At 36.0% G+C, this 12,193-nt stretch overlaps 1 protein-coding gene across 1 annotated transcript in view; it reads left to right on the top strand.

Annotated features, from left to right (window-relative positions):
- Positions 1–12,193, top strand: part of triob (trio Rho guanine nucleotide exchange factor b) — a gene marked incomplete at its 5' end in the record, with an annotated part of 170,021 nt that overhangs the window by 116,131 nt on the left and 41,697 nt on the right. Inside the window, 15 exon segments of the mRNA XM_081388786.1 lie at positions 492–611; positions 1,190–1,381; positions 2,446–2,595; positions 2,700–2,814; positions 2,980–3,095; positions 5,604–5,726; positions 6,630–6,815; positions 6,975–7,090; positions 7,344–7,410; positions 9,046–9,155; positions 9,251–9,320; positions 10,004–10,093; positions 10,702–10,794; positions 11,587–11,698; positions 11,823–12,013. Coding sequence (XP_081244912.1) covers positions 492–611; positions 1,190–1,381; positions 2,446–2,595; positions 2,700–2,814; positions 2,980–3,095; positions 5,604–5,726; positions 6,630–6,815; positions 6,975–7,090; positions 7,344–7,410; positions 9,046–9,155; positions 9,251–9,320; positions 10,004–10,093; positions 10,702–10,794; positions 11,587–11,698; positions 11,823–12,013 — 1,851 coding nt within the window.

The raw sequence follows: 12,193 nt of genomic DNA, 5'->3' as shown, positions 1-12,193 counted from the left end.
GAAAACTGTGAAATAAAAGAGGAATTAAAATGAAAACGAAAATTTACATTTGTATTTGAATTGTGTCACTATTATTGCGCGAGCGTTACTAAAGAGCATTGTAAAAACTGTATTTGTAGTTTCTTTTTCACGTTTGGCTTTTCATTTTAATATTGGCAGTCTTGCCTCGAGACTGTAGTGGAAATGAAATGTGAAATCACCAATTGCATTTTATTTTTCAATTTGAAAGGGATAATGCTGTGAAAATGAAATCATTTAATTTCATTCTCAATTTTGTCACATTTTTTGCGTACTGTTTTCTGTAATGAAATTGTTAATCTGGTTTTAATTTTCATTTTAATCATTTAATTTATTTATTTAAATTTGGCAGAAAATGCCTTCCATACTGATTGGCCGACTAAACTTAATTAAAAAGCAAAAAACTTTTTGGACTGTGGAGAAAATTAGACTTTCATCGATCCTTTTAAATCCTTTGTTTATGTGTGTTTCAGGTACTGGGCTGGATCCGTAATGGGGAGTCGATGCTCAATGCCGGTCTCATCACAGCCAGTTCCCTGCAGGAGGCAGAACAGTTACAGCGGGAACATGAGCAGTTTCAGCATGCTATTGAGGTACCAAAAAACAACATGTACACACTGTTTTTTTGTTACGTTACGTTACGTTACATTATGTTGTTTTATGTTATGTTGTATGTTTTGTTATGTTGTGTTGTGTTATGTTATGTTACGTTGTGTTATGTTATGTTATGTTATGTTATGTTATGTTATGTTATGTTATGTTATGTTATGTTATGTTGTTTTATGTTATGTTATGTTATGTTGTTTTATGTTATGTTATGTTGCTTTGTGTTGTTATGTTACGTTGTTTTATGTTGTTTTATGGTATGTTATGTTGTTTTATGTTATGTTATGTTATGTTGTTTTGTGTTGTGTTATGTTGTTTTATGTTGTTTTATGGTATGTTATGTTGTTTTATGTTATGTTGTTTTTATTTGTTTTGTTTTTTTGTTTTGTTTGATGTTTTTTGTTTCGTTTTGATGTTTTCTTTTGTTTTGTTTTTTTGTCTTTTGTCTTGTTTTGTTTTGCTGTCACTTATGTGTCTTGCACTAAAAATAATTGTAATTTTCTGTCTATTTTGGTAATTTTTGCTTTCTCTTCTTGTTTTCACTTTCACTTTTCCTTCTCCGCAGAAAACTCATCAGAGTGCTCTGCAGGTGCAGCAGAAGGCAGAAGCTCTGCTACAGGCCAATCACTACGACATGGACATGATCCGTGACTGCGCGGAGAAGGTGGCGTCTCACTGGCAGCAGCTCATGCTGAAGATGGAAGACCGCCTCAAACTGGTCAATGCCTCGGTGGCTTTCTACAAGACATCAGAGCAGGTCAGTGAGCTTGTCTTGATAGTGATCCTGTGATGGTTTGACCTCTGTCTCTAATTTATTTTAGCGCTAATGTCTATAATATGTGACCCTGGACCACAAAACCAGTCACAAGTCGCACGGGTATATTTGTGGCAATAGCCAACAATACATTGTATGTGTCAAAATGATCGATTTTTCTTTTATGGCAAAAATCATTAGGATATTAAGTAAAGATCATGATCCATGAAGATAATTTGTAAATTTCCTAACGTAAATATATAAAAAATATATATTTTGTGAGTGGATGCAGCAAAATCGCAAACATAAATGGACAACTGGCGATTTTCTCAATGTTTCGATTTTTTTTCACCCTCAGATTCCAGATTTTCAAATAGTTGTATCTTGGCCAAATGTTGTCTTATCCTATCAAACCATACATCAATGGAAATCTTATTTATCCTGCCTTCAGATGATGTATAAATCTCAATTTAAAAAAATTGACTCTTGTGACTGGTTTTGTGGTCCAGGGTCACATACAGTATGTTAAATATGTTAAAAATTTTGTTTGTTTAATGTTTTTTTCTAAGTTAACTCAACATTGTGGACATTTAAAAATACACAAAAAAACATACTCATAGAATTGAGTTTTTTACTAAAGTAAATTTAGAATTTAAATCCTACTTGTAGTGAAGTAATATAAAGGTACAGTAAATCATGTAAATTACATAAAAATGTTAAATTGTGAAATACTTTCATAATTATGCAATTAAAATATAATATTAAGACATACTGTGTTATAATTATGACGTTTAATTTGAATGTATATATTTAAAATTCATAATTATGATATAAATCAAAATTACGTTATAATTATAAGATAAAAAGTCAAAATTATGACAAAGATTGTTTTTATAAGTATGATTTAGTAATGTATGATTTCCACTTTTTATCTCATAATGTTTGCTTATGTCATAATCATGATTTGCCAAATCAAATTTTTTTTTTCTTATGTGGCGGAAACTTGATTTTGCATTTAAATATCCGAAAGATACTGTCTATTTTTTACCTACGTGTGTGTTCTACAGGTGTGTAGTGTGCTGGAAAGTTTGGAGCAAGAATACAAACGAGAGGAAGACTGGTGTGGAGGGACTGATAAACTTGGACCAAACTCGGAGTCTGATCACGTGACTCCCATGATCAGTAAACACCTGGAGCAGAAAGAGGCCTTTCTCAAGGTACCGGGCGCATACACACATGCACTCAGGTTCTCAAGTAGAGTTCTGATCAAATTTTTTGTGCGATTTTACTCATAACTGACTTTTTTTTTCTCTCTCTGAAGGCATGCACACTAGCCCGACGCAACGCTGATGTCTTCCTCAAGTACTTGCACAGAAACAGCGTGAACATGCCGGGAATGCTCGCACATGTCAAAGCCCCTGAACAACAAGTCAAGAGTAAGACTACATCCTCATTTTGTGATTGGTTTAAAGGGCCAAATGTTAAGCCACAATTAGGACTGAAGTGAACCATTATTTGCTTTTTGATAAGCATGATTTATTGTCATGAATCCAGGGTTCAGGTATGTTCTGTGTTTCTGATTCTGTCCTTGTGTCCTACAGACATCCTAAATGAGTTGCTGCAGCGGGAGAACCGGGTTCTGCACTTCTGGACCATGAGGAAGAGGAGGCTTGACCAGTGTCAGCAGTATGTGGTGTTTGAACGCAGCACCAAACAGGTCAGTACCAGTCTAATCTAGAGGAGTCTGTCTTTTAGCTCAGCATATGTCTGGTCCAAACTGTGGTCAAGTACCACAACACCCACCAACTCAGACAGAGAGGGCCGGTTTGTGAGGAGGTGCATCTAATGCCGAGCTCAGACCAAACGACATTTCAGATTATGACAATTCTTGTGTCGTGGACAAGACTACACGTTGCTTTCAACCAATCATCGCGTGCTGTCTTTAACAACGTGCCTGATGTCATTGAGAAGTAGACCTAATAAGAGCGTAAACAAACAATGGCTACCGATGCGGCGCGTTTTCTACTGGCTGTCTTGTCACCAGTAAAGCTCAAAATTAGAAAGAAAAGCTGACAATGGACACGTTCCTGGAATGCATGGAGAGGACTGTATAATCCTCCAAGGAGAACTTTAGGTAATATATCCATGAATCTTGCCTCCATTGCATAATAGCACCAATACCATTGTTTCTCTCTTTCGTTTCGCCATGTTTGAAGCTGTATATGGAAGTGCTTCTGTGCTCCTATTGGTCAATGTCACATCTTGTTCTTTTTTTTGTTGTAGTAAGGTACTATGTCTGTTGTTATGTCCTGAAACGTCGGTGTCAGTTGTCATCCACTATCACACACACTATACGAGATAAAACGATCAATTGTTGCGTCCTGATGTCCACGACACTCTATGTCAAACGGATTGTGCCAAAATCGTCTAATATCGTGTAGTCTAAACCCGGCATGAGTTTGAAGGCAGTGTGTGCCTGTCAATGTCACAACACTCTCTTGCTTGTACAGATATAAAGAAAAATAAAGTAAAAAATGTAATTTCTGAATTTCTGTATTGCTTTACAGAAAATAAAGAAGAACAAATGAAAAGGAAAATAAAGATTTCCTAAAGGCTAACCATTCATTTGGGCAACTAATCAAAATTAAGATCTATTAATAGTAAGGTACTGTTGTCATGCCATCCCAAAAACGGAAAGGAAAAAGGAATAGTTTACAGGATATTGCTATTTACTGTATTATTGTATAAAAAAAATCTCATTATTTCGACTTTATCTCATGACGTTTTATGTCGTAACATCGACTTATGTCCATTTTGACTTTTTATCAAATTTTTTATACATATATTTTGTTGTTATCATTTTTAGTAGTAGTTATTAGTGTTCCCTTTTCAAAAGCTAAATTACAATTGCAATATTTTACAATATATATTTGACAATCCTAGTCCATAAAAGTGACAGACAATGATCATTTGTAGCATAACCTCTGCTTGGCAGGTACTTAAACAGATTTCTTAAAGAAAAAAAAAAAAAACTCTTACATACATAGACAGATGTAATCCACCCACATACCATTAATGATAGTGTTGCATTTAAGTTCTTCTGAAAGTAAAATGGTCTGACATACTAGGAAAGCATGGTGCTAGACACCAAGGTCATGGGTTCAATTCCCAGGAACCAGACCTTATGATGTTTATTTTTAATGCACCATACATTGTGTTAGTGTCTGCAACATGCTTAAATGTATTATTATTATTATTATTATTATTTTAATTAAATGTCTCAAACCCATGCACCCTGACTTCAGAATCTTGCACACATTCAGCCAAACAAAGTAGAGCTTGTAATTCTGAAAAGCTTTTATGCATCATAAATGTAATCTGAGGCTGACACTAGCATTCCACAGACATAAATTAATTCTCAAGAAATTCAGTTCAACCGTCTATTCGAGATCAAATTATTTTATGTCATACAGAATTGACTAGAAGCTGCCGCAGACCACAACAAGTATTTCTGGAGTCTCAAATAACAGAAGCACGTCAGGTCAAGTGTTCAGTGGTTTGCGTGACTGACTGCTATATAAATTTGACAGTAGTCAACTGTCATGTATCACAACCTTCAAAAACTTTCTTTCTAGAAAATAACCAAAATGGTATCAAGTTGCATAATTACAGTGTAGGGTTTCTGGAAGTCTGTGGTACTGGATGGAGTTTCTCTCTTCGTTTCACATTTAAGCGTTTAGGAAGGACTTTAGTTTGACCACACAGTTTTCTGCTGTAGTAGTCGTTTTTCTATGAATATTAGTATTACTTTGAGGTTGCACACAATGCAACCCAAACAATCAAACCTATTCTGAAATTGGTTACTTTTAATAATATGTGTTTCAAAACGAGAAAGAGCACTTTTAAAGATCTCTCTCCCTCTTGTGGACAAATGGGAGTATAACATACACACATGCACGGGTCTATACACTGGCTTATTTAGATATCCGTGTCTGCCCGGACTTCCCTTTGACATCTATTGTTAATAAAAGCTAATAATAAGTTCTATGAACTAAACCTAACCCTGAAATACAACTTGAAGACAACTTTTTTTGTTCCTTTACTGGTATTCTTTTGAAGCCATTTTCAAAAACTGCTCCCACAAGGTTAGAAAAACACTGTTGCACAAACACACATGCACATATTCACATCTTTATTGACTTGTCATTTTGACTCTTTTCTGTAGGCTTTGGAGTGGATCCATGATACAGGAGAGTTTTACCTATCCACACACACCTCTACAGGCTCCACTATACACCACACACAGGAACTGCTGAAAGAACATGAGGAATTCCAGATTACAGCCAAGGTATGTCTCAAATATTTAAGATAAGATGGTGTATAAGGGCAGTTTGCTTTCTTATTGTTGGGATCGTTGTGGTTTGCTATTGGTCGATCTCATGTGAGTGACAGGTTGTCCCGCACTCGTGCAACGTCATCAGAGAAGAGAAGAGATGTCGCTGCCAGAGGGAGGGGAAGCTATTTTCATTAAATATTAAGAGGGTAATGGATAAATCATTATAATAAATATTGCAATATTACATAAAAAAAAAAAAAAAAGATTTGTCCATTTTTATTTCATGGTGGCTTTAAAAAAAAAAAAAAAAAACTGTAGATAATACAGGTGAGTAAAAGATGACAACATTTTAATTTTGGGTTTTAACTATTCCTACAACTTCATCCAAAGTTCATCCTACAACTGTGATTCTTAGCATGTTACAGGTTTATCAACCCACAATACACCTCCCAAATGATGTTTACACTCTGATTGGGGCATTTAATTTAATATTCAACAGTATTATTGATCTGCCTGCATTGACACCATTATATGAGAACTGAACTGAGCTGAACGATGACATCACGGTTTTCTCCAGAGCGGCTATATATTAATGAACTAAATGAATAACTTTTTACAACAAAAATGAACAATCACTAAGCTTACTTAAGCTGGACTATGATGCTATTTTCTTCTGGAAAGAAACTTTGTTGCATTATTTTCCTGTTATCTCTGTAAAGCTGCTTTGAAATAATATGTATTGTAAAAAGCGCTATATAAATAAAGGTGACTTGACTTGATCTGTGGAATCACTGCAGGTCTCTCTCTCTCTCTCTCTCTCTCTCTCTCTCTCTCTCTCTCTCTCTCTCTCTCTCTCTCTCTCTCTCTCTCTCTCTCTCTCTCTCTCTCTCTCTCTCTCTCTCTCTCTCTCTTCAGCAAACCAAAGAGCGGGTAAAGTTGTTGATCCAGCTGGCTGATGGTTTTTGTGAGAAAGGCCACGCCCATGCGAGCGAGATTCAGAAATGGGTCGCCTCGGTGGACAAACGCTACCGTGACTTTTCCCTTCGCATGGACAAGTACCGTTCCTGCCTGGAGAAAGCTCTCGGCCTGTCCACTGACTCCAACAAAGCGGTGAGAGGGCTGTGAGAGTGAGTGTGTTGATGTGGCCTGCATGGCTGGAGTGTGGATGAACAATATCTTTGCTGTAAGAGTCATTAACCATGTTAATCTATGAAAGAACGGTGATTTCTGAACATTAAAACATTTCTTTCGGGGTTTCAGAGTAAAGATCTGCAGTTGGACATCATCCCAGCCAGTGCTCCTGGTGCAGAGGTCAAACTCAGAGACGTTAACCATGAACTCAATGAAGAGAAACGCAAATCAGCCCGGAGAAAAGAGTACGTCTTTTAAACCTGATTAAATGATAACAAGCCAACGGCAGGAAGTACTAAAAGAGAACGCTTCATTTGAAGAAAGTCCAACTTTAATTATTTTGTTTTGTGAGGAAACACCCTTGAAAATTCATACTAAAATAAACAACTAAATGTTTTCATTTTTGAGGGTTTTATACCAGATTGAAACCCCTCCCAGATGCATTGTGCTTTCAAACAAATGTTGACAATAGGTCTCTGTTGCATTGCCCTCTTTCAGGTTTATAATGGCGGAGCTCATTCAGACCGAGAAGACATATGTGAGAGACCTGCGGGAGTGTATGGATGTAAGTGTTTTTGTCACGATCTGCTCCTTACGGACCGACATTTCGAGGGTGTGGTACACCAATGTCCACTTTGGACAGATCACAAAAGCCATTTGCTATAAATGTATTCACTGCAGTTCAGCCCAAAAACAATCCAGTTTCTCCAAGAATAGCTACTGTTTGATCTCACAAAAAGATTGAGTGTCATTAAAACACTGACCATGTTTATATGCATCATTTTTAATCCAAATGGGAATATTCATGCGCTTTGGAATTGACATGTAATCATATTCCTGAAAATAATACATGTGCATTGTTTTTCCTCTATTATTTTCTGGGGAAAAAAGACTGTCAGTGATTCATTTGTTATGATGCATTTTAGCAATTGTGCACAGTAATTTAATCAGCTCATTTATTGTCATTCACGTCTAGGACAGCGACATGCAAAAGCAAAAACTGAAGTTCATCTTCAAGGGTGCTTTAACCCATCTGTATATTGATTTATGTATATTGTATGTTCCTTTAATTTCTTCTTGTTCTATTGTAGCACCCAGAATTACTTTTATTACGTTAATATTCAGTTACTGTGTAAGTTTTGGATAATATTGTGTTTATGACCCAGAATTCTGATTAATACAGGTATATGTCACAAGGCTTGACAAACAGTCATTTTAAAGGGTTAGTTCACCCCAAAAAAAAGATTTTGTCATTAATTACTCACCCTCATGTTGTCTGAAAGCTGTCTCATCATCTGAGAGCTTTCTGTTCCTCCATTGACAGCCTATGCAACTACAGCTTTCAAACCCTAGAAAGACAAAGACATCATAAAAGTAATCCATGTGACTCCAGTGGTTTAACCCTCAATTTTATGAAGCAACATGAGTGCGTTCATGAGAACGCTTTCATGAAAGCTCCATGACGCATGCGTGAACAAAGCACTCGTGTCGCTTCATAAAACTGAGGTTAAACCACTTGGGTCACATGGATTACTTTAATGATGTCTTTATTACCTTTCTGGGGCTTAAAAGTGGCAGTTGCTTAGGCAGTCAATGAAGCTCTCAGATTTCATTAAAAAGATTAATTTGTGTTCCGGGAGTTTAGAACGACATGAGGGTGAGTAATTAATGGCAAAATATTTGGGTGAACTAACCCTTTAAAATAAATTGCAAAACTGTAAAAACATGTTCAAACTTGACAATTTTAAATTTCTTAATACATGGCCTGTTTTTTTTTTTTGGGGGGGGGGGGGTATGGTTTTTTTTTTTGGATATGCATTATTTTGAAGACAAAAGCACAATCAATGTTGTTTCCATAGTAATTTTCATCAAATTAAAGTCAATTTGATGACAGTTATTATACTGGGAGAATGTTCTCCACTTCAGAAATTACTTTTATTTTCTGTTGACATAATTAAAGCTGTGCAGGTCAAAAAATTTTTTTTTATTAATATCAGAGCCAACTATTCCTATAAAGAAAAGTCCATATTTCCATATTTTCCATTTCAGAACTATGTAAACTGAATTATGGAAGGTGTCTTTGATAGCATTAGTTTACCACATTGTTGGAAAGAATTCTAAATGTGTGTGTGTGTGTGTGTGTGTGTGTGTGTGTGTGTGTGTGTATGTGTGTGTGTGTGTGTGTGTGTGTGTGTTTCAGACTTATCTGTGGGAGATGAGCAGTGGTGTGGAAGAGATTCCCCCAGGGATTGTCAATAAAGAGCACATCATCTTCGGCAACATGCAAGACCTATTAGAGTTCCATCACAAGTCAGTGAACCTAATGAACTGCAGTTCTCAGAATTATTGAATTGTATCTTTCTTTACTTACCATTTCCCTATGCCCTTCTTTGTCCTTTCCTCAGCATTTTCCTTAAAGAATTGGAAAAATATGAGCAGCTTCCAGAGGATGTGGGTCACTGTTTCGTCACATGGGTGAGTGCTAGTTATTATACTAAGTACATACTACATTCACTACCTTTCGAAAGATTAGGGTCAGTAGATTGCTTTTAAAGAAATTAATACTTTCATTTAGAAAGGATGCATTACATTGTAGTAAACACTTTTTGCTTGAGCACCAAATCAGCATATCAGAATGATTTCTGAAGGATCATGTGACACTGAAAGCTGGAGTAATGATGCTGAAAATCAGCTTTGCCCTTTGCCATCACAGGAATAATATATTTTAACTGTATTTGCTTAAATAAATGCAAATATTAAATTATTAAATACAAATCTTGCTGATATTTAAACTCACTCAGTACTGTAAAACAAAGTGTTACCTATATCTGTAACTATTAAAAGCAGTTCATGGACTATTGTAACTGTAACTGATTGTAACTGATTCCCTTATTGGTACAGTGGTACAGCAATTATTGATCACATTTTTGAAACTATCACAGCTAATTGTTTCACACAAATATTTATTTCACTAATCTCTTGAAGTGTCTCTTGAATCAGCATTTATTTAAAACGTTCTGATAATAGTTATCATTTTAAAAGAGACTCCACTTATTATAAATGGAAAAAAAATAGAACATATTTGGGTTCAAAATGTTTTTTAGAAATGGTGTTTTATATGTTTAAATGATTAGCTGTTGTTTTTTGTTTTTTTTCAGGCGGATAAGTTTCAGATGTACGTGAATTACTGTAAGAACAAGCCTGACTCCACTCAGCTGATTCTGGAACACGCAGGGGCCTATTTTGATGTGAGTACTAAGCAAAACTAATCATACAATTCTTTACATAAGCATTATTAAAGGGCATATGATTCTGTGTAAGTATCCCTTTTATACACTTGAATCAAGGAAGTTTGGTTTATTTATTCAGATTATACAACACTTTTTGTGCGTATTTCACAGAGAATGTGGGTGTTTATATGAATATGCATGTGACATTGTGTATTTGCCGTAGTATTATAGTGTGTCTCCATTAATGTGTATATGTATTTGAGTGTGTGTGTATTGTAAGGTTTCTGTGGTCTGTTGAGCAGTTCTGTTCTTGAGCTGGTAGGTGGAGGTCTTAGAGAGAGGGTGTGTGTCCTGTGTGTTTGGGGGAGGGGGGTTAGTGATGCCTCACTCACTGTTAAACTGTTGCCAGGCGATCAGAACAGACGGACTCTTCTTTCACTCTGATGAATGGTTTTAACCTTGAGCTCTGCTTTTGCAAAATTGTTATCAAGAAGCTATATAAGAATAAAAAGGCTAAAGATAAATGGTTTCATCATGATTGTTTTCCAGCAAGCTTTTAGGATGTGTGTGTGTGAAAGATGTTTGTCGTTTTAATTAAAAGACTTTTTGTGTTTGTATGTGTGCAGGAAATCCAACAAAGGCACAGGCTGGCCAATTCCATCTCATCATACCTTATTAAACCGGTTCAGAGGATCACCAAGTATCAGCTGCTGCTAAAGGTGTGTTTCTACTATAATTGAAACAATCTCAGCAAAGATGAAATACAGTTTCGACACAAATAAAGCAAAGAAGTTGAGCACAGACTTAAACCAAACTCTTTATTGTGATGCTCCCCAGCAGAAACTCTACTGACTATAAGTAACTTTGCAAGTACTTATTCTAACCCTAAACCTACCAGTCTACTAATACTCTACTAAAACTCTAATGAGAGTTAGTAGACATATAGGTGCAATGTTACTTATAGTCAGTAGAATGTGTTAAAGGGACCATCAAAATAAAGCGAAACACAATTTTTAGCCATACTTTTTTAACAGATGGAACAAAATAAATGACAAAGTTATAATCATATATTACAATTAATCATGTTTTAATCTTATATTCTTTTTCCTTTACTTCATTAATGTGTTAAATATAGAAGTATACAAGCAAAAACAATGCTTGTCCCAAAACACTTCTTGCAGACAGACATCTGGCTTGCACACACTCAACCCCACAAGACCATGCTAGTGAACCAGCTTCACCAGCTCCGTTTTGCTTTAGAACAGCATGACTATGCTGGTCCACCAGCTAGACCAGCAGTATTTCAGCACTAACCAGCCTGGGCCAGTATGGAATTCAACAGGGTTTTTCAACAGGGTTTACTTATTCAGTAAATATATTCAAAAAAGAAAAGAAAGGGATGCTCCACCGCATGTTAACAATAATGTCTTATTACAAAATCCACATTAAAGCACAAACTCTTCAATGTTTATCTTCAAATGTACAAGTACAATTGTTATGCTTGTACATAGGAACTATTGACATGCTGTGAGGAAGGTAAAGGAGAAATTAAAGATGGTCTGGAGGTCATGCTCAGTGTGCCCAAGAGAGCGAATGATGCCATGCACCTCAGCATGTTGGATGGTCAGTAACATAAACACACACACACAGCTTGTTAAACCAAACCCAAACCATCATTTGAACCATATATCATTGTTCAACCACTCTCTCTCATCACTGTCTCTTACTCTGCCTCCTGTCCTTTCAGGCTTTGATGAGAACATTGAGTCTCAGGGTGAGTTGATTCTGCAAGAATCATTCCAGGTTTGGGATCCAAAGACTCTGATCCGTAAGGGAAGAGAGCGGCACCTCTTCCTCTTTGAGATGTCCCTCATCTTCAGCAAGGACGTCAAAGACTCCAACGGCAGAAGCAAGTACCTCTACAAGAGCAAGCTTATGGTATGTGTTTTCTTTTAATTTTGTTATCAATTACTTGAAGTCCCCCTGTAGTCAATAATTTTTCCTTTAATAATAATTTATAAAAATTCTTCATGCCTTAAAATAGCTTGAATGTAACTCTACACACTTGCCTCATTTAGTATACGCGGTTCTATGAATATGCAAATTAGACCCGCCTCC

This window comes from Scardinius erythrophthalmus (genome assembly GCF_964197995.2).
Source record: "Scardinius erythrophthalmus genome assembly, chromosome: 16".
NCBI lineage: Eukaryota > Metazoa > Chordata > Actinopteri > Cypriniformes > Leuciscidae > Scardinius > Scardinius erythrophthalmus.
The sequence above is the reverse complement of the archived record's forward strand: the minus strand, read 5'-3'. Positions and strand labels throughout refer to the sequence as shown.